The 21,341-nt window shown below is 44.3% G+C and overlaps 1 protein-coding gene across 2 annotated transcripts in view; it reads right to left on the bottom strand.

Moving 5' to 3' along the window:
- Nucleotides 1–20,352, bottom strand: part of Pitrm1 (pitrilysin metallopeptidase 1) — a 31,967-nt gene extending 11,615 nt beyond the window's left edge. Inside the window, exons 1-16 of one of the 2 annotated variants that reach the window (XM_005071761.4) lie at nucleotides 20,251–20,352; nucleotides 18,687–18,789; nucleotides 15,398–15,504; nucleotides 14,777–14,928; nucleotides 13,672–13,786; nucleotides 13,488–13,584; nucleotides 12,381–12,541; nucleotides 11,139–11,265; nucleotides 10,804–10,892; nucleotides 9,356–9,484; nucleotides 8,627–8,740; nucleotides 8,257–8,353; nucleotides 6,864–6,998; nucleotides 5,495–5,633; nucleotides 3,969–4,085; nucleotides 720–852 (exon numbers count right to left, since the gene is read on the bottom strand). In XM_005071761.4, the coding sequence (XP_005071818.1) occupies nucleotides 720–852; nucleotides 3,969–4,085; nucleotides 5,495–5,633; nucleotides 6,864–6,998; nucleotides 8,257–8,353; nucleotides 8,627–8,740; nucleotides 9,356–9,484; nucleotides 10,804–10,892; nucleotides 11,139–11,265; nucleotides 12,381–12,541; nucleotides 13,488–13,584; nucleotides 13,672–13,786; nucleotides 14,777–14,928; nucleotides 15,398–15,504; nucleotides 18,687–18,789; nucleotides 20,251–20,306 (1,871 nt within the window). In that variant the 5' untranslated portion in view covers nucleotides 20,307–20,352. The remainder of the gene's footprint in view (nucleotides 1–719; nucleotides 853–3,968; nucleotides 4,086–5,494; nucleotides 5,634–6,863; nucleotides 6,999–8,256; nucleotides 8,354–8,626; nucleotides 8,741–9,355; nucleotides 9,485–10,803; nucleotides 10,893–11,138; nucleotides 11,266–12,380; nucleotides 12,542–13,487; nucleotides 13,585–13,671; nucleotides 13,787–14,776; nucleotides 14,929–15,397; nucleotides 15,505–18,686; nucleotides 18,790–20,250) is intronic. The other variant, XM_013114641.3, reaches the window with a different exon arrangement.
- Between the last annotated feature and the right edge of the window lie 989 nt (nucleotides 20,353–21,341).

The following is a 21,341-nucleotide window of genomic DNA, read 5'->3' as shown; positions in this document are numbered from 1 at the left end:
TATTCTATTATTTTGTATGTATAAGTATTTGCCTTCATGGATGTCCTGGTACCTGTAGAGACCAGAGGAAGACATCAGAATCCCTGGGAACTGGATTTACAGCCAGTTTTGTGAACCACCATGTGGGTGCTGGGAATAGAACCCGGGGCCTCTAGAAAAGCAGCAACTGCTGCTGGGCCATCTCTCAAGCTTTAGTTTCCCTTTATTGTCCTATACTAGGAGAGGAAGTCTGCAGCAGTTACTCCTCATCCTGCAACTGTCAAGAAAAAAACCCACATACAATTTCTAATCTGTGCACACACTGGCCTGTGGGGGAAAAGAGTCAGTGCAGAGTCGGTGCAGGAGAAAAGGAGGAGGAGGACAGACAGCCCTCAAGCTACAGCTTTCCTTACACTGCAATGCTCTTAATTCCTAAATAAGTGGATTCCCTTTCTTCAAACTCTTCAGTGATTCCTCTGGACAGACGCCTTCAAAGGTATTACTCACCTCTCTAGATTCCTATTTTAATGTAATATATTTAAAATAAGAAAATATATCCACAAGAAAACAAATAGCATTGTACATACTGTGACAAACACTAAGTTTTAAAAACAAAATAGTTCCCTGGGCAGTGTCACCCATCAGGGCATGAACATAACACAAATACTCAAAGGACACACACACATGTAAAAAAAATGTCGAACAGCATGGATATGCATCTACTATGCTCTACAACTCACTTGGTGAGCACATTGCAGAAGAGAGGCACATAGGGCCTCAGTTCCTCTGGAAGGGTGTTTAAACTGGAAAAGGCTCGGAAATATACCACACCATTGGTGGGCTGGGGGCAGTACTGCACAGGGACGTCTCCGGCTGGAAAACAAAAGCAATCCTTTAGTTTACCTAATAAAATTTGAATGGATTTGTCGTTGTTTTTGAAGCAGGGCCTCATGTAGATAAGGCTGTCCTCAAACAAATGTTTACGGAAGGATGGCCTTGAACTCTTGGTTCCTCCTGCTGGAATTACAGGGAGGGGGCCCTCACGCCTGGTCTAAGTGGTGCTGGGGATGGAACCCAGGACTCTGTGCATGCTGGGGAGCTCTCTGCCAACTGAGCTACATCTCCAGCCCCTAATCAATTTTTAAGAAAGCACACTACAGCTTTTCAAGGATGAAGGTTTAAAACCCGTAAGAGCATAGGAGCATGGTGCTCATTTCCTACAGCTGATACTCATTTCCTCACTACACTTTCATTGCAGTACGGAATGGAAACACCGCAGTGGAAGGTAATCCCTGCTTGCTGAAGCACTGGGATGGAAAATGATCATGTTTTCCGGATTTCACGGCTAATTTCAGCAGCATTTCACTGTCAGTTTCACCTGTATCTGAGCCCTATACTGACAGCTTTCCCTCATTGATGGTCATTCCCACAACACCTGACTTTCTTGTTGCATGTCTATTATGCTGCTGGTCCCCGCTCCCACCCTTCAGGAGCAGAGTATAATGTCCTGTCCTCCATAAGCCCTCATCATGTCTTAGGACACCATGACTTTAGGGCATCTCCCCATCTCTGGGGTGGGTTTTCTGGATTCTGTTTTTTTTTTTGTTTGTTTGTTTGTTTGTTTTTGAGACAGGGTTTCTCTGTGGCTTTGGAGGCTGTCCTGGAACTCGCTCTAGTAGACCAGGCTGGTCTCAGAGATCCAATTGCCTCTGCCTCCAGGGTGCTGGGATTAAAGGTGTGCGCCACCACCTCCCGGCTATGGATTCTGTTTTATGTATCCCCACCCAGCAGAGTGCTCTACACTGAAAAAGGAACGAAAACATTTGCTGATGATTGAGTTATTGTCTCTTTCTTGAGATTCACTTATAAATAAAAATGTAAGAGGGGTTGGGGTGATCACTCAGTAGTTAAACTGTCTGCCTCACAAGCATGAGGACCAGAGTTTGGGTCCCCAGACATCCACGTAAAATGTCATACAGGCATAGCAGCCCACCTGTAATTTTAGCCTTGAAGGTTGGAGATGGAGTACCCTCGAAGAAGCTGTCTAGCAAAACTAGCCATACTGGTCAACTCTGGGTTTGACTGAGAGACCCTGCCTCAATAAAAAAGTTACAAGATCAATGGAGAATGATTCCCAGTATCAACCTCCACATGTCCATGCTCCCCACATGTGAGCTCAACCACATACGCGCACATCCAGAATCACATACATCTGTAACCACACATGAAAATGATTTCCAGAAATTCTCATTCCCTCCCTCTGCCCCCTCTCAGCTGAATACACAACCTATACAAATAAATCCCACGCTGCAAGCGAGATAATTACTATTAAAATCTGCAAGGCAGAGAGACTCTGGGAAACAGAACCTTCATCCAATGGCTCATGGAAACAGAGGCAGACTCCCACAGCTAAACACTGAGCTGAACTGAAGGAACCCAGGGACAGAGAGGGAGGACTGATGAGCAAAGGGGTTAAGACTGGGCTGGTTTAACCCCCAGAAACAGCTGACCTGACAAAGGTTAGCTCTTGAATCCCAGACTGATGCCTGGGAACCTAGCATGGGACTGATCAAGACCCCCTGAATGTGGGTGCCAGTGAGGAGGCCTAGGCAATCTATGGGGCCTTGGGTAGTAGATCAGTATTTATCCCTGGCATACAAATGGACTTTGGGTGCCCATCCCACAATGAGAGATGGGGGAGGGTCTAGGCCTTGCCCTGGATGAAATGACAGACTATGGACACCCTCATGGAGGGCCTCACCCTCCCTGGGGAAATGAGGAGATATTGGGGGGTTGGTGGGAGGGTGTGGGAGAAGGGGAGGGAAAGAGAGAGGGACCTGGGATTGATATGTGAAGCAACCTTGTTTCTAATTTAAATTTAAAAATAAAAAATTTAAAAAAATTATGCAAGGCAGGTTAGAGATGTCCCACAGGAAACTGTTTCTACCCTGGGGCTGTCATCCAGGGCTTACCAGCATACAGGAGGCTCTTGGTTCCAAAACTCAAATTCATCCCATAGTCCACAATGCATATGAAAGCCCACAAAAAACTGCCTATGCCACTCACAAGTTCATGTGGCAACATCTTCCAGGAAAATTCTATTCCAGAGACAACTGTCTCCATGCCACCGACCACAAGCAGAGAAAAAACTGACAACTCTGAGATCTCATAGCAGTGAGACAGAAGGCCAACAGCACCCCCAGACCCCGTCCTTTCTCTCCCGAGTACCTAACTTTGCAGGTGTTTATACCCCCCCATTCCTCTCCTACGATAACAGCCAAGCTAAAGAGCTAAAGCAAGGGAAGGCCTCAGAGAACTCCGACAGCCTTCACAAGCCATTCTGAATTGAACCACAGGGAAACGCTGTGGTTCCAGCAGCAGTGAATTCCCCTGACACCACCAAATCTACTTAAAGGAAGAAACAAAGCTGCTTACTGAATAAAGAAGTCTGTCTCATTGAAATCCAGATAATTGGCAAGGACTAGAGAAAAAGCTCAGCTGGTGAAAACAGGGCCTGAGTTTGAGCCTCACAATCCACTTAAAGCAAAAGAAGCCAGGAGTGGAGGCGCACACTGGTAATCCCCATGCTGGGAGATGGAGACAGCTCCCCAGCTCACCAACTCACCAGCCTAACTGAACTGCAAAATCTCAAGTCCCAGTGAGTGACACTGTGGTAACAGTGTCTTGAAAAATAGGTGGATCATACTTGAGCAGGTAGAAAGAAGACTGGCCTTTGGCCTACACAGATACACAAAGACACACACACACACACACACACACACACACACACACACACACACACACACACACACACACACACACACACGCCAAACAATAATACCCTGCAAGGCATATAAACAGCAGAGCTATATAAACAGGCTGCTCAATCAGATGTTTTCCAGAAAACATCTAAAACATGGTCCTGCCTGTTTGCAAACTGCTCCTTATACAAAGAACCCAGGCACCCATGAGAAGGACTTGATGGTGACCTGCGAGGGCGATGTCAACCTTGGTGAAAGGCATGATGGGCTCAATGTCAGAGACTTTTAACGCTGGGAGACAGGAGGCATCTTGAGGTTTACTTTGCTGAGTCCGTAATTCTAAACCTAAAGTGGAAAAAAAGAATGTAAAAATGAAAACCAAGCGACCTGACTTAAGGTTTTAGGGTGTTATGCTCTTGGTCTGCTATTCTTCACTAAATAAGATCCAAAGTGAGTCACTGAGGCCACAGATAGAGAGGATGTGATCATCAAAGTAGGTGCTTGCCACGCTGCGTCTAGGCCACCTGATGTCACTGCCCCACTCGGCAACTACCCCAGCACCCCAGCTGTCCTTGCTTGTATACACTCCCAGTCAACAACTGAAACACTCAGCTACTTTTCTTTTTCCTTTTCTCTAGCCAAAAGGTCCCTGTGGTAAGGACTTCAGTCTCTCATGGCAGTCAGACACCAAAAACACTGCTGTGAACTTAATAAACCTGTTCCCATTGCCAGGCATCTTCTGGCTGAACTTTAACCCAGTGGTTCCGAATACTGAAGCTTACACTTTAAAGCCCACCCCATGAAACAACCACTAAAGGCACCAGCACTGTGCCTTCTTTAAGCGAGCTCTGCAGATAATCTGCACAGAAACCCCCTCCCATAACATGAGCATCATCATTCATGGCTTGAGTTACTGCTACACGTTAACTTTCAACTTGACATAACCCAGAATCATCAGAGAGTTTCAATGAGGAATTTTTCTAGCCATGCTAGACTTGGTTATATCTGTGAAGGATTGTCTTAATAGAGCTAACTGAGCTAGGAAGATTCACCCTGAATGTAGGTGGCACTGCTTCGTGAGCTAGGCTCTGAACTGCCTAAGAATGAAGAAAGCTAGCTGTGCTCAAGCCAAGGAGGCGAGTGGGGGGGCACGCTGTATTCTCTGATCGTGACCACGGATGTGTTGTGATAGCTGTTTCACATCCCTGCCACCTTAATTCCCTCTGATGGATGCTCCCTAACCTGGAACTGGGAACTGAAACAAATAAATGAACTAGAGTGTCAACTTTCTGATATGGTCAAATGTCATGGTTGGAACCCTCATGACATATCTGAAGTCTGTAGCTGTCCATAAAATACCTTACCTCTAGTTATTTTGAGCAAGCATTAAGACAGGTACATGGCCTTTAAAACAAGCAAAACTGTCCTAAGGCCAAGTGTTGGTTCGCTTTTTAAGGGTGGATGGTTGGATGGGAAGACAATGGCCTTCACTTGAGAACTGCTACTGATGTAATTAACTACATTTCCAGGCCTGGAGGCACGGGCCTCTAATCCCAGCTACCAAAAGGCAGGAAAGTTGAAGGTCAGTGTTGAGCCCTTATCTCAGAATAAACAGTGAAGAGGCCAGAGACAGAGCTCAGTGGAATGCACTTGCCTAGTTCTCACAGCACCCTGAGTTCACGCCCCAGGAACATCACGTCAATCATATAAATCACATCAAATCAAGTAAGCCACATCACCCCAATGCCTCTGACCTTTCTGATAGATCTGCTGCTTGTCCGCCTGGGAGAGGGAATTCACCTTTTGCTCTAGTTTTTCTGTCTCCATTTGCGTTTGTTTCTCATAGTATCTTTCATCTGGCTTCATGGATAAAGTCAGCTTGTGCTGATTGTTCTGCAGGAACCATGGCAACAACAACCCAGATGAAAACAAGAATGAGTGACATTAAATCCAGCAAATTAAGACATCTGAGAGCAGTGTGCACTTGGGTTTATGGCTCCATTTACCCACCTCTCAGGCACTGAGAACTTCGTTAGGGCTGTTTGGCAGCTATGAACACACAGGCCATACGAATGATCTCATACCGGCTACACGCTCATTGCATGAGCCACAGGTGCTGTTACTATAATCGGGCCAACTGTAACCAGTCTTCCTCAAACCGTATAACTTCGTTGTGAAGGAAACCTGCTCTTTCTAATATTATGAATTATTTTAAGGATAAGAGAACTCAAAATTAATCTTTATCTAGTATGAATTTCCTTTTGTTTGTTTGTTTTGAGATAGGGTCTCAGGTAGCCCATGCTGGCCTCAAACTTACTATGTAGCCAGGAATGACCCTGGGCTCCTGGTCCTCATGCCACTGCTTCCCTAGTGCCAGGATTACAGGCATGTGTCATCATGTCCATTTCTGGAACAACACTTACAGTTCATAGGTTCATAAATTAAGCGAACGAAACAGATGTTGACCAAATATATAAGAAAATGGCAGATGTTCTTGGCACGTTTCTGCTATATACTTCAACAAGTAAGCATGTGCACACAATGTGCAACAAAGAGAGGATGTGGATTAGATTACAATAAGAACTCCCAACAGCTGGATGTGGTGAGGTTTGCCTGCTAACCCAACACCCAGGAGGTAGAAGCGGGAAGGCTGAGAAGCCACGTTGGGTATGTATGCCAGGACTCCAATAGAAGGGTGTATGAGGAGGGTATATATAGGACACAGTGAAATCATAGATCAAATGATCACATTCCTTGTCCCAAACAATGGCAATTCTTACCAGAAAACTATCTTACACAACAGGTAACAATGTAACCCTCAAAACTTAAATAGAGTACAAGAGAAAACACATAGCCAAGTACAGCTTGCTAGAAAGTGAGGTGAAACAGGCATCAATAATGCATGCTATACACTGTAATAATTCATATTACTGTACTAAACTAACCACTGAACTTGCATTATAAGCTCAAAAACAGAATTTAAGGTGTGTAAGCATATGTATTTCTTATTACACACACATACATAAGATCTGACTTACATAGATTGTGATCTTAACTTGACATTTTTCAATATTCTGAATCTAACTACCAAGTTATAGACAGAAGATTCCCCAATTTTCTTACCTTAAAATATTGCTCTACTTTTTCCTGTAAAAATTTTGGATTTTCCTTAAGGCACTGCCTAAATTTAGTCAGCTGATTTCCCATCTGCAGGAGCTCCACAGGGTCCCCATCGTGATTCCAGCAAGAGGCTATATACTACAACAAAGAAATTTAAATGCACAATGCAGTGTTATCACCTCAGAAAAGCTAGGCTACCCCAGTAAACATCAAGGGCATGACAGTCATTATGATGCCAGTGTCTGCTTAAACACACCATGGATGAGGGATAGAAATATAGTTTAGTTTGCACAGCACTTGTCTGGTATGTCCAAGGTCCTATGTTCAATCCCTATTATCTTCCACTCCCAAAACAGAACTGTTTATAACAGAGTTTGAGTCATTGTTTGATTGGATGAAGGCCTATTAGCTCTATTTTGCTTTTGATATATATTATCTATATAAATAAATCTATTTCATATGAAAACATAATATTCCCAAACAGCCAATTAAGGGGCTGGGGAGATAGCTTAGATGGTGAAACACTTATCCATCTGCACTTCATCTCCAGAACCCACTTCAAAAAGAAAGAAGCCAAGCATGGTGCTACATGGTGGGAAGATAGAGACAGGTGGGTCCCTGTGGCTCATTGTCTCACATGCTTGGTGAGAGGCCAGTGAGAGACAAGGAAAACATGGTGGACCGTAGCTGAGGAGCAACATCTGACATTGCCCCCCCTGGTTTGTACATAGACATCCAGATACACACACACACACCTTCATACACACATACACCTGCGCTCTTACACACATATATTCATAGATAAAACAAAACAAAACAGTCAACTAAACAAGCCAAGCAAAGAATAATAAAAAAGAACTGGCAAGATGCTCAGTGGTAAAGACAGCTACTGCTCCTGCAGAGGACCCAAGTTCAGTTTTCAGAGGATCCAATGCTGTCTTCTGGCCTGCAAAGGCTCCTGCATGCACACAGTTCACAAAAATTCTCATAGGCACTCACTCATACACGTACATGTAAAAAAATCTTTAAAAAGAAAGAAAAACTAAATCATGAGTACATTTGTGTTTCATTCAGGAAAGCAGAAGTTTCAAGGCTCAAATGAAAATCAGTTATCAATGTTAACCAATATATTTAGTGCTGTCAAGAACCACAGCTCTAGTGAGCAGCAGGTGTGCTCCTGTAACCCTCACATCCAGGAGGCTGAGACAGAACTGAGCTTGGGGCTACATGACAGGACCTTTGTTTCAAATAAGAATTTAAAAAATAAGTTACAAAAAGAAATCACAACACAATAATAAAAAAATAAACTCAGAAAGAACTAAAATCAAAACGAAAACTGGTTATAAAACTAAAATCAAAACAAAAGGTAAAGCAGGGTAGCAAGGAGATCACATACTGACGTCAGGGCCAGGCCAAAGCTGGTAGACTGATGCTTCATTTGGATTTCGATTTTATGAAGCAAAGCTTCAATCCGATCATCTTCAAAACCTTTCCTAAAATAACATAAATTAACAAGTGAGATGCTGTGAAGAAGGAGAGGTCTCAGAAGTACACAGTGACAGAGGTAACATTGAAACAAGTAAGTTACATATAAGGACAGACATATATATATATATATGAAGGAGGAACAATGGGTGGGAAATAAAGATGGGAGAAGAAAATAAGAGTATATATATATATATTCTTATTTATTCTTATTAGTCTTCTTCCCACAGAACATTCATGAAGGGAAGATGGAAGTGGGTCATCATGACCCTGGCACGTACTCAATAACCTCTTCAATTGTCCTGTCCACGAGCTCTCTGACTGTCTTGACATCTTTCTCTGCAATCCCTTGGAGGCCAACACTGAAGAAAGCCTCCCTCGTGTAGCCATTGTATCTAGAATGCAAAGGGCAACAATGCACCAGCAGCCAAGCACTTTCATTTACTGACATACCACACAAAAGACTTCTAACGCATGATCCCACTACGGAACATATTAAAGCAATGTGCTAAGGTAATGGTCTCAGACACTTGCTTCTCATAGCTACTTGAATGTACAATCGTAGCCTTTTAAATATTTCTAAAAGTCAATACTACTTAAGCTTCTCCATTACGGTAAAACAATCCTAGAAACAGTGAACTAACTGCTGAGTTTTACAACACCTTAGCATTTTAAGGAATACTTAATGACATGAATTTTAAAACACAAAGTAAGTGGTATTGATGTAAACTACCAATAACTCCAGGCCTTGGAACACAGATAGGCCTGTAGTGCCAGCTATCCCAGAGGCTGAGGCAGAGGGAGTGAAAATTCAAGGGCAACCCGGACAAATCTGTCAATCAATCAAACTGTCAGGCCAGTCAATCAGATTAACTAAATCAACCATGTCAATTTCCATCAAAGCAATCAATTCATCCTCCCATCAACTGCATCACATCCTATCCATATCAATAAGTCACACCCATGAACCAATCAAGTCAATCGAATCCAATAAAAGAAATTCATCTTACCCAACATCGGGAGAAAAGTCTGTGCCGAGTCCAGATTCAATCAAAGCTTTGTAAAACGGGGAATTGGGCCCAGCAATCAGGAGGGAAGACAGAAGGTTCAACGTGAAGGCTTCAAATGTGTCAGTGATACTTCATTGAGGGGTTGGAGGGGAGAATAAGTAAGGGTGGGTAAGAAGGGAACACAAAAGAAAATTGCTGGTGGCTATACACATTTTCTTTTTTAAAGATGTCTGCATAATCATGTTTATGCATGTTTGTAGTTACACACATAAACATGACAGCCAACTTCATTTGTCAATCCTTGGGTGCTATCCAGCTTGCTTTTGGAGACAGCCTTTCTTATTGTGACTAGAAGTTTCTGATGCTGTTAGGCTGGCTGAACAGTGAGCCCTGAGGATCTGTCTATCTTCATTCCCTGCCCCAAGCACTGAGAGTACAAGTTTATGTCACCATGCTCAGAATTGAAGTTTGGGATTGAACTCAGGTCCTCATGCCCAACATAATGAGCACTCTGCTGACGGAGCCATCTCTCTAACCCTAAGAGTTTTTAAAGTCATTCAAAACTCCTCTTAAATGAGCATCTGTATCTCCAAGAAAGTCTAAGTTCTAATAATTATACGGGATGGGAGGGCTCAGTACCAGAAAATTAATCTAGTTACACATCAAATGCTACCACAAGATGGTCTGCCATGTCTTTGGACAGAGTGTAGGTTCAGCAATAGGACCGTGTCAGTCCCGTAACAGACTGTGGAGCTGTGAGCACAGCCAGAGCTCGGTGAGGTAGAAGAGCCTGGTCCTTCCTTTCTGAAATGCTCTCGGGGCATGAGTGTGATGCTGCTCTTCAAGACTGTTTTGTTTGTGCCATATTCTCCTGAGGATAATGGTCACAGGACACTTACACCTGGAGAGGACCAGTGAACCTCCAAAGCTCAACAATTAAAAGCCCTCTCTGATTCATATTAATGGATCAATTAACACCACTGCATACTAAGTAGGGAAGGGAATGAGGGTCAGTTGGTAGAGGACTAGCCTCGTACACACGAAACCCTGGCTTCATTTCCCAGCACTGCATTAAAACCAGGAGCCACTGCCCATACTTATTATCACAGCATTTGAGAGGCGGAAGCAGGAAGAGCTGAAGTTCAAGGCCATCCTTAGCTACAAAGCCGGTTCCAAGGCAGACTGAATTGCAGAGACCCTGTGTGAATGTGTGTGCATATGTATATACAACAAGAAAATTATTTTTCCCTGATTGGCTGGCAGAATTGATTTCCCCACCCCATTTGTGATATTAAAAACTTGACATTTGTTCTCTATTCTTAAAACTTGCTTGACTCCTGGATCCTACTACCTGTTCATTAAATTACTCCTGATGGATGAATTTCTAGCCTTTTAATCTGCCTATTGTCTTACGGTCTGCCAGAATAAAGTTTACAGCACATACTTACTCTGGTAAGAGGAAGCTAACGCTCACAGTTGTTTGTTTCGAGGCATCCGTAGCTAATGAATCTGGGCCACATGTTATATGGAATTCTCTCTGCAAAATGACATGATACTTTAGGCAGGCACTGGGCATGAACCAACCATAGAGTATCTGAACATGTCAAATCCATTGCAGTAAGTTAACTGCTAACAAATAACCACTCTCTTGGTCTTGAAAAGCTCGGAAACACTGCACACCCCAGGACAACTTCTCAAAACAGTACTACACAGTTCAAGTCTTCGTTCTAATACACTTTACCGGCAGGATAACAACAGTGACAAAACTGGATGGGGCACTCACCGGCTTGTCCCAGTGCTGCTGGGCAGGCACTGCTGTACTCTGCTCCATTTTCTGAAATTTACTCAGGGCTTCTTCGTGGATTTGTTTCAGGTGCTGTTCCAGCTGAAAACTGCCGTAAGTGAAGAACCTAAGGATTCAGGGAACATAGCACCTCATTTGCTTGAAATGGACAGGAATCAACATGGAAGGATTTTGCATGGAAGGAGGGTATAGGGTGTATACCAGCTAATCTCCCCATGAACGTGAACTGTATACATGGATATTTTTTTGTTTGGAGGCAGTCTAACTACACACAGCAAACATGAAGACTTGGTTAAATGTAACAAAAATGATTTGATTTCATTTTGAACCTGCTGTAAAGGCACTGCAAAAACCAAATGAGTTCCCATGATACACAGTGTGTACCAGAATGTGTCAAAGACTGGCAGTCCAAAATAAGGAATTTCATAGAATTCAACTTTAGGCTACAATTCCAGACTGCATGTTTTTAACATAATGCACTTATGTAATCATCAGAGAAAAACCTACAAATGCCAGAGGCAATCTTTCTTTTCCTTTAGAAGCTACCATTTAAAGTTCAAGTATTAGCCTGGTATGGTGGTACATGCCTTTAACCCCAGCATTTAGTAGGCAGAAGCAGGTGGATAACTACTAGTGTGAGTCCACCTGATCTACATAGTGTATCTCAGGCCAATCAGAGCTACACAGTTCTCAAACAACAACAACAACAACAACAAAAACCCCAAAACACAATATAGACAAAAATATACACAACAACTAACCAACGGAGCAAAAGAACCTAAAAACAAAAAGTAAAGTTAGATTACTACAATTCACCATTTATTCACCATTTACAGACCTCTTCAGTTTTTCAAAGACGACAGAAGGCTTCATGAGTACGGTGAACATTAGTCCCAGAGTAGACACCACCATTCACAATCTATATGTAATAAGGCTATGGCATAAACCAGGATGGGGATTGGGACTCCAGCAGAGGTGACTTGAAAGGCAGTTTGTAACCACTAAACACCGCCAACTGAGAGTTATGGCTGTAGATGTTTAGAGTGATGCCCCAGGAGGATCCAGAGGTGAACTAAGGCCATGCAATCTTATGTGCTATGAATCTGTTCAGCAAACACATCTTCCTTTAAGGAGAAGCCATATAGCACTTAATGTAAGAACTGTAAGAATGCGAGCAAGTCAACTATTGGTCCACCCTCAAATCTCTGCACCCAACACTACCTGGCATTGCTTGGGTGATAGTGAGTAGCATGGAACTGTTTCAGCTGCTCCCACGTGAGCTCTGGGATGCACAGTGGGTCCCCTCCAGAGACCACGGAGTACGTGTGGTCAGGAAGAAGCTTGTTCTGGAGGTGCTGGGAGAAAATCCTCTCATTGTCTGTCTTAAATTGAAAAGAAGTACGTTAATGGAGATACTTGTAAATCAACTGCCACCCAAGAGCAGCAGGGGTGCAGTTTAATTTAGCACTCAAGCCATTCATAATCTGTGAACCCTAGAAATGGCTCTCTTAGAGGCACAGTCTGAGTCAAAGAGAAGGGCACAGTGAGGTACAGATGGGTGTGCAAGAATTCCTTGGTCCGCTAACTACACAGACACAAAGATGTTACAAACATGGAGACTCATGAATAAAATGATGCCAACTGGAAGATGAAAGATAATGAATTTGCTATTCAAGAGACCCTAAGAATCAGAGATTGTCCTGGCATATATAAAGCATGCCACGTGCTTCACAAGAGTATGCCAGGCTAGGGCCGGCCTTCACATGCCAGGTCATGTATAATGAAACCTGGCCCTCCCACCACCAAAGGCTTCTGCTCTCAGTACTGACTCCAGACAACTGAAGGAGCTAGGTGAGAATATTAAATAACCACAGGTCTCCTATATCCCAAGTGCATACCCATTTCAAAATTTTACAAAGGTGGGTTGGCGGAAAAGGCTCAGTGGTTAAAGAACTTAGTGCAAAAGTATGAGGATACGAGTTCAAATCCTGAGAACACACATATACGTGTTCAATTCCTGAGAACACACATAAAGCTGGACACGTTAGCAACCCTCTGTAAACACAGCACTCCCTTAGCAAGATGAGAGATGGAAAAAGGACAATGTGCAGAACTTTCTGGGCCAGACTGCCTGGTGTGAAAAGGAAGAGAACCCGCCTCAAACAAGATGGAAGACAAGCATCAACAACACCTTATGCTCTCCTCGGACCTCCATATGCACCTTGGCATACTAGAGCCTGCACTCACACATGAACATGCTACATACAAATACATACTTTTTCTTTACAAAGATGATTTTAATACACAGAAACGAGGAAGAACACTTACAAATGCCCCTTTCATCTCATTAAAGACAACTCCTTTAAAGATCAAGGGAGTCTGAGGGTCACTTGGATTCTCATGCTCTAGTCGCCATCCTTCCTGCCTACATAGACAACAAATGGATAAATAAAATTACAGTAGTGAGCCGACTACTAAAGCCTATTATATCAAATAACTGTTCATTGCATACCAGAAGTCCAGTTCCCTCAAGCATGGGAAGAAAGTTGCATCCAAATACACCGAGAGAAGGTTCTGAAAGTCTTTGGGATTTTGGGTGGAAAACGGATACATCGTATAATCGCTAGCTGGGGAGAAAAGAAGAGCAAAATTTAAAAATATACGAAATGCCTCCGGAACCTCAAGACTGAAGTCTCACTTCTTGACATCCTTCAGTATTTAACTCCTGTGGAACCGACAGGGATAGCCCCGCAAGTGGCATCCTGTCAGCTCATCACTCTGAGCCTTAACCTTTCCCAAACCCCACTGTCGTCTCTGAGCAGACACTAGCACCCGCCCTTCAGTGACCTTCCCTGAGCTTTGATTTGAGCGACCGTCTGACTTGCATGCTCCACTGGTGCAACTCGTAAGATTGACTGATTTAAGTCGAGCAATATAGACATCAATCACAACATTATACATGCTATAAGGACATCCCCAATTTTATTGTGAAATTTATCAGAAAAAACTCCCATACCATTGTCCCAAAACTCCAGTTTTCATTTACTTACTTGTTAATTGTGTGTGTACATATGTGCGTGTGTGTGTGTGTGTGTGTGTGTGTGTGTGCGTGCATGCGTGCACACATGTATTTGTGTGACTGTGGAGGCCAGAGGCTGATTCTGATACTTTTGCCATGCATTCTCCACCTTATATTTTGACACAGGGTCTTGCACTGAACCTGGAGCTCACCAAATCAGCTATACTGACTGGCTAGAAAAGATGAAAGATTCTCCTGCCTCTACTTCTCCTGAATCAGCATTGTGGATACACACCATTATACCTGGCTTTCATGTGGGTGCTGGAGTTCTGAACTTGGGTCCTTGTCCTCATGCTTAGTATCAAGCATAGTTATCAATTCAGTCATCTCCGCAGCCCCTTGTACTCCCATTTTTATAATCTAACCAAGATGTAGCTTCCCCAAAATAATGGAGTTTCTAACATCTTTCACCTAGTTCAGGGATAGATAAAAATGACTCTACTACATTAAGTCCTCTGTTGATCTTGGAAAATAACTTGATTCGCCCACTTATATCTGACAGAGCAAATGCGGATTTGATTCAGGATGTCAGTCCTACCTGTGAAGGCATTCATAAACGTGGACAGTGACCTATTGAGCATTTTGAAGAAGGGATCTCTGCATGGATACTTCTGAGAACCACAGAGGACGGTATGCTCAAGAACATGGGGGACTCCGGTGTTGTCCATCGGGGTCGTGCGGAACTGTACACTGAGGGAAAGAGATAATAACAGACAGGTGACAAGGGGTTAGCCAACATCCTCCAACAGAATTCCTACCCGTGGCCACCCTCTATCATTAAAAACAACCATTCTCATATAACCATCGTTTGAAAAAATGCTTTCTGACTATAATGTATACATCAGTGTGTCACACTGCAAAATTTCAATGCATCTAAATGATAGAATTCTTAGGTGAATTCATATACACTTCCTTTTGGGAAAAGGGAAAGAGGTAGAAACAGATTCCTGCTCTATAGCCCAGTCTGGCCTGGAACTCATTATGCATCTTGGCCCCACTTAGAACTTACCGTAATCCTCCTGCTTCGGCCTCCCTAGCACTATGTTTGCTGGCAAGCCACCATGGCCGGGATTGCACACTTTTTCCTATCATTTCAGCATGTACGGTAGATGTGTTAGACGGAGACATTCAAGAACATGCTCCTCAGGGGACCACACACCTGAATAAGTTGTTTTTGTCTTCCCTCGCCAGGTGCAGGTATCTGGCTCCTGTGTTGTCATGGCTGAGCTTTACCGCTGTCAGGAACAGTTCAGGGACAGGAGTGACCTGGGGAGAGAAGGACAGTGTGTGCACACTGACATAGCATGACTGCCTTCAACACAGGAGAGCCAGCTTCTGTTCTCATGGGTGTGTGTGGGGGGGCTCGTATTCATGCAGGAGTGTGTGGGGATCAGAGAACAGCCTCAGGAGTGTTCCTTAGGAGCAGTCCATCTTGTTTATTTGATACAAATTCTCACTGGCCTGCAACTTGCCAAGCATGCTAGGTTGACTGGACAGAGATACCCAGCATCCTCCTGTCTCTCCCTCTTCCGTTAGGGGACTGTAGCTGCAAGCCGCCGCCCCTGGTTTTGTTTTCACATAGATTCTGGGGCTCCAATTTAGGTCCTCCTGCAAGTATTTCACCAACTAAGTTACTTCCCCTGGCCAACAAGAGGCTGTTCTGTCTTAAACTAGATGCCAGGAAGACAGCATTTCAGAGCTGGTAGAGACAAACCATCTTATCCAAACCTGATCTCACAAACAAGGGAATTAAGAATCAGCTAAAGCCTGATGAGAATGCATGCTGTTTCTGGTCTTAATTACTTATTCTTTACCCATCATTTTCCAAGCATGTTACACACAACTACACATTGCTATCCATCCCCTCATTTACAGATGAAAGCAGCTGAGCCTCAGAGTTAATGACCACTGAGCCAAGATCCACCTGGCATCCGTGTTCTTTCTACTGAACTACTTCATAAATGCCTACAATAAAAATGAGTAACTCCCCACTGCTCAGGGAGAGCAGCAGCAGAGAGATGGGGGATGACCTCATACTTGAGTGAGTCTCTAGAGTCTTTGCAATAAACTAAAGTATTCTGGGGACTGGGGGGATAGGTAAGTCAGGAAAGTGCTTGCTCGGCAAGCATAAGGGCCCTACGTTTGACCCCCTGCATCCACAAAAAGCTAGATGCAACAGTGTATGTCTGTAATTCCAGCATCGAGAAGGCAGAGACAGGAAGATTTCTGAAGTTCCCTGGCGAGCCAGGCAGTCTAACAAAATCAGCAAACTCCAAGTTGAGTGAGAGATTCTGTCGCAAAGCTGTGGCTGCACTTCCATTGGCAGAGCATTTGCCATGTATGAAGCCCCGAGTTACATTCCTGGCACCCTACAGAACAGAGTAGTAGCACACACGTGCAATCCCAGCTCCTGGGAGATGGAGGCAGGAAGATAAGAGAAGTTGAAGGCTGTCCTTGGCTACATTGCACATTTGAGGTCAGCCGGGATTACATGAAAACCAGCCTTAAAAAAGTAAAGTATGACTGAGGAAGATACCCCTGAGGAAGACCTCTGGCATCCATGGGGACACACATGCATACACACAGTGTTCTGTCACACATTCATATCAGCTGATCCTCTCTCATTCAATCACAAACCATCCATTCCATGACAACAATACCATTATCCTTCTCTTTTCTCAGATGGCAAGCTGTCCACTTTTCTACAGGAAGGTCCTGGCAGAACTACAATTAGAACCAAGTCTCTTGAGTCTATCTTAGGGACCCTGATACACAAATGGCATGAATAAAGTAGGCTCCTGATACTCCTGGAGTTACAGCTGGCTTCATGTTCTTGAATTTACTCAGAGATGATCAATGTACTGAAAACCAAGAATTACCATTTCTTCCACATTTCTCTTTAGTTTGAAACATAAAGAAAAGAATGCACCATTCTGAACAAGGACTTCATTACCACCAACTTGTTCTACAAATCCAAATTCCTCTGCATGGCCTTTTAAGAGAGTTCGCAATGCTCTCACTCAGTTTTGTGACTCACTGTTGCGCCCGCACCACAAGCTAGGTCCGAGCCTCCAATTGTTGCACCCGCACCACAAGCTAGGTCCGAGGTATCAGGAAAAGAGAGACCAGACGTCCACTTGTTTGTACTAAGAGAATGCACGTGTTGCTCTTATTGCCAGGAGAATGTGTGTGTGTGTGTGTCTTCATTGCAAGTGCTAAGAGGTCTCCCTCTTGTAAGAGGGAGGAGCTTTATATACAGGTTTACAGCATAGTGGAAAAACCCCAGGTAGAAGAGAGCATGTTTTCCTCCTGCTAGATGTTGATATCAGAGGGTCAAGGCCAGGGCAGTAAGCCAGGACTAGAAAACAGAAAGCACTTGGACTGGAAAACAAGTTGCACTTGTAGGCTGACCAGCAACTCACAGAGACGCTGTGGGGCTGGGGCCCAACAACTCACCACCCTAAGTCCTATCCCAGAACTAAAGCTCCAGTTTCCCTGGCCTTGACTATTTGTACAAGCTTACCAAATGCTGCCTTTGTTGCAGCCGCATGAGGCTTTCCAGCTTACAGTTGCTGCCTTCTTAAATTTGTTAAATACCAGCATAGTACAAAGTCTGTGACCAAAATTTTCTTTCATATATGTACACACACACACAGACACACAGACACATACACACACCGTTTCATATGAGACAAAAGTATTCCAGGCTGGTCGTGAACTTACTAAATATCCAAAAATGACCTCGAACTCCTGATCCTCCTGCCTGCACCTTTCATTTATAGGCACAGACTACCAGACAAGGTTTCATATGGTGCTAGGGATCAAACCCAGGGCTTCTGGATCCTAGACAGGCATTCTACTAACTGAGCTACATCCCCAGCCCAAATTTTTCAATAATTACATCACATAAAAAAAGTAATATGGAGGTTTTAACCTAAAAGTAAAAAATAAAGACAAAGAAAAGAAACCTATTTTTCACGTAAATCAAGTAGATACTGGTGTACCACCTCTTCTTTGTAATTCTAAGACCAAATAGCTAAAAAGGTTCTATGTAAGTCTAGAGGCAATTATGCTTGATGACAGAATGTGAAGGAGGAGACACAGGGAACAGCAAACAGCATCTGTACTGATCACAGTGAAGGGAAGGATCAGGCTTTGTTGCAGAAATGTCAGTGTGTTTGACTACAAAGGCCCTACTTTGATGATGGGGTGGTTATTTTCTAATATCTGAAATGATTGAGGCTTTGAAGGGTACAATTAAGGCCCGGCCATCATTTCATGTGTAAGACACCTGGAGTACCTGTCCTGAGTCAGAAAGCTCGCCAGGTCCTGGAAAGGCAAGGACAAAAACTGTAATCTCTACTCTGAGAGAACTTATCCGTTGGTAGAAGCTGAATGTAGACCAACCTTGATTCATAAGGAACAAGGCAAGATAGGTGGGTGGGTACCTGCTTTACAGTGAATCCGTGGATCTTTTCGCCCACTTTGTACTGTAGAGCTCGCTCGCAGGCTTGATCACTCTTCTCCCTCCATACTTTGTGGTGTACCCTGCTGAGTTTAAAGAAAGTTCTCAAAGTTAGTGAGTTTCCTGGAAAGCTGTTTGGTTAAGCACCTTAGTGACATATGTAAATAATCCCATAGGATAAAGATAACTAAGTAAAGGGAACTTGTTACCCTGCATCTTCTAAGATCTTGGACATTTCAAAAGACTAGTTTCTAGTTATGTCTTTCTGTTTTAACCTTGAGCAGAAACAAAAGCACAAGGACTTCTAAAAAGACAGTGCAAGAGTATCATGTGACCAGGTAAACTTACTGTAGGAATGCACATAAATAATAAAAAGAAAAAAGCAAAAACATTTTAAGTCTAAGGGGGATGACTACCCCAAATAGTCAAAAGTTACAATCTCAATGCAATCTTGTCAAGTAATGATGACATCATTTAAAATAGTTATTTTCTCAAACTGTATGCTTTAGGAAGTTTTCTATATTAAGATCTCAGAAATATCTCCTTTAAAGGTTACATGGACAAAAGGAAAAGAAAATAACAACAACAAACAAACCCAAACCCCCACCAATTTAGTCATTGGCAGTATCAGGGAGATATGCTAACATGGTTTTCTTTTCTGACAGAAAATTCTAGATTATGGGTAGAACCTTAAGAAACTGTTGATCATCAGAACAAGATCTGCAAGACAGAAGACAGCAGTGAGAGACAAAAGGCCGGGGTGAGCCACCCACTTTATATTTTGGTAACTACATACACGAATAAAATTGCTGCTATCAAGTTGAAAAGCTTTTAAAGCCCACACCCTCCCCGAAACCTATTCCCCCCCCCACATTTCCTCAGCAGTTTGGCTGACTATAAAATAAGGGTTTGGATTAATATGAAAGCCAAACACTTCTGAAAAGCATCTTTACTTTCCCATCAATCGAGTCACTACAAAATGTTCAACTCCAGGAGGCGATGACTACGAAAACAGCAGCATGTCACGGAGCCCTAAAGGACTCTACCTCCTAACAAAAATGAGATGGGTGCAAATCTATTAATGAGAGCCATAAACTGCCTCTTTTATTGCACAGTTAAAATCCACATCAAAGCCCATGTTTACTTCAAACAGCCTTGGTCACCCACATTCAGGACCACCCACTCGCTCTGGGATCACCAAAGGTCCAAGAAGGGAAGTGGGTCAGGACAGTGCCCTGGCCCTGGCTCCCCTTTGGAGCACCGGTGTCATCCCAACTCTGGCAGCTGGGACAGCAGCTTCTTGGGGCGAGCGTGCTGTGCCACCCGCCAGTGGACTAATGTAAGGCTCTGATGGAAGTAGGGAGTAGGGGTACTTGATTTGGGGAGCCCAGAAGAGGTTTTGGGGTACTTGAGGCACCCGTAAGAAGTTCTGGGGTGCAGGAACTCAAGAGAGGGCTGTCACCCGTGCCCAGGAACGGCAGGGACCCGAAATCTCTCGTACCGGTCCTGCCCCTTCCCACCCACTGTTACCACCCGCAGTGTCTCACCCGCAGCTCAGTCGCTGTAGAGCGCACAGTCCCCGATGACCACGGAAGCGCCACATGGCATGTGACCAGCTTGGGGCATGTGTGGGGACTGCCTTTAACCTGACGCACGGCGCGGGGCGGGGAGCGACCTGGAGACTCTCATTGGACAGGCGGAATGGAAACGTCGTCTCCAATAGGCTGGAGGGGAGAAAGGCGGTTCCTCCTGCCATGGGGCGGAGCGAGGTGCAGGGCGAGTGATGGGCGGTGATAAGTGATGGGCGGGCCGCAGAGGATAACGGATAGGAGGAGGGCGGGAAGGAAGCAAAGTTGGGGAGGGACCTGGCGGTGGCGGCAAGTGATAGGAGCTTTGCTGCAAGGGCCCAGTCCGCAGCAACAAGAAGGGGGGCATTTGCTCAAGAAGGGCCTGATGTGGGTGGGCATGGAACACAGCGTAGACAAGTAAGGGGAGGAGCATGCGCTAGCGAGGCGTACTAGGGCAGGTGGGCGCCTGACTTGGGGGGTAGGGAGGGAGACTTGTGCAGATGAGAGGGTGGAGCTTTGCTAATGAAGAACTGGTCCTAGGCAGATAGGTAAGGGGCGGGTTAGAGTGAAGGACCTAGCTTTTGCAGTCTCTGGACCAAGTAGATGAAGATAAGGGGTGGGGCATATGCTGGTGAGCAGTCCGGGCGAAGTGCTGCACGTTAACACATGAGGGGGCGGAGCATGGTGCCGGAATGTCTGGAGCCAGGGGGTGTGAACCCTGAAATCCTCTTTGGCCCATTCAAATGAAAATGTGAACCTGCTTTGCCCACCCGTAGTACTAGAATGACACGTGAAAATTGTCTAGATGAGTACCTCTATGGTGTCCCAGCCTCTTGCGGTGGTGACTTCAAGGTTGCTCCACAGGACTGTAGTCTGCTCCTAACTCCATTATGTTGCCAATAGGAATGGTCTCCTCACAGATAATCCCAGCACATCCTAGACAGCTCAGAGCTCCAGCAGTGGCATGTGGCTCATTGCATTGCTCTTCTTGTTTCTCTGCTCATTTTGAATTTAGAAAGAAGACACCGGTGTGTCTTAGGGTGTGCAGAGTCCCCACAGACCTTTCTCAG

This window comes from Mesocricetus auratus, unplaced genomic scaffold (genome assembly GCF_017639785.1).
Source record: "Mesocricetus auratus isolate SY011 unplaced genomic scaffold, BCM_Maur_2.0 Super-Scaffold_100013, whole genome shotgun sequence".
In the NCBI taxonomy this organism is placed as follows: Eukaryota; Metazoa; Chordata; class Mammalia; order Rodentia; family Cricetidae; genus Mesocricetus; species Mesocricetus auratus.
Note: the sequence above shows the minus strand (reverse complement) of the source record. Positions and strands in the feature narration are given on the sequence as shown.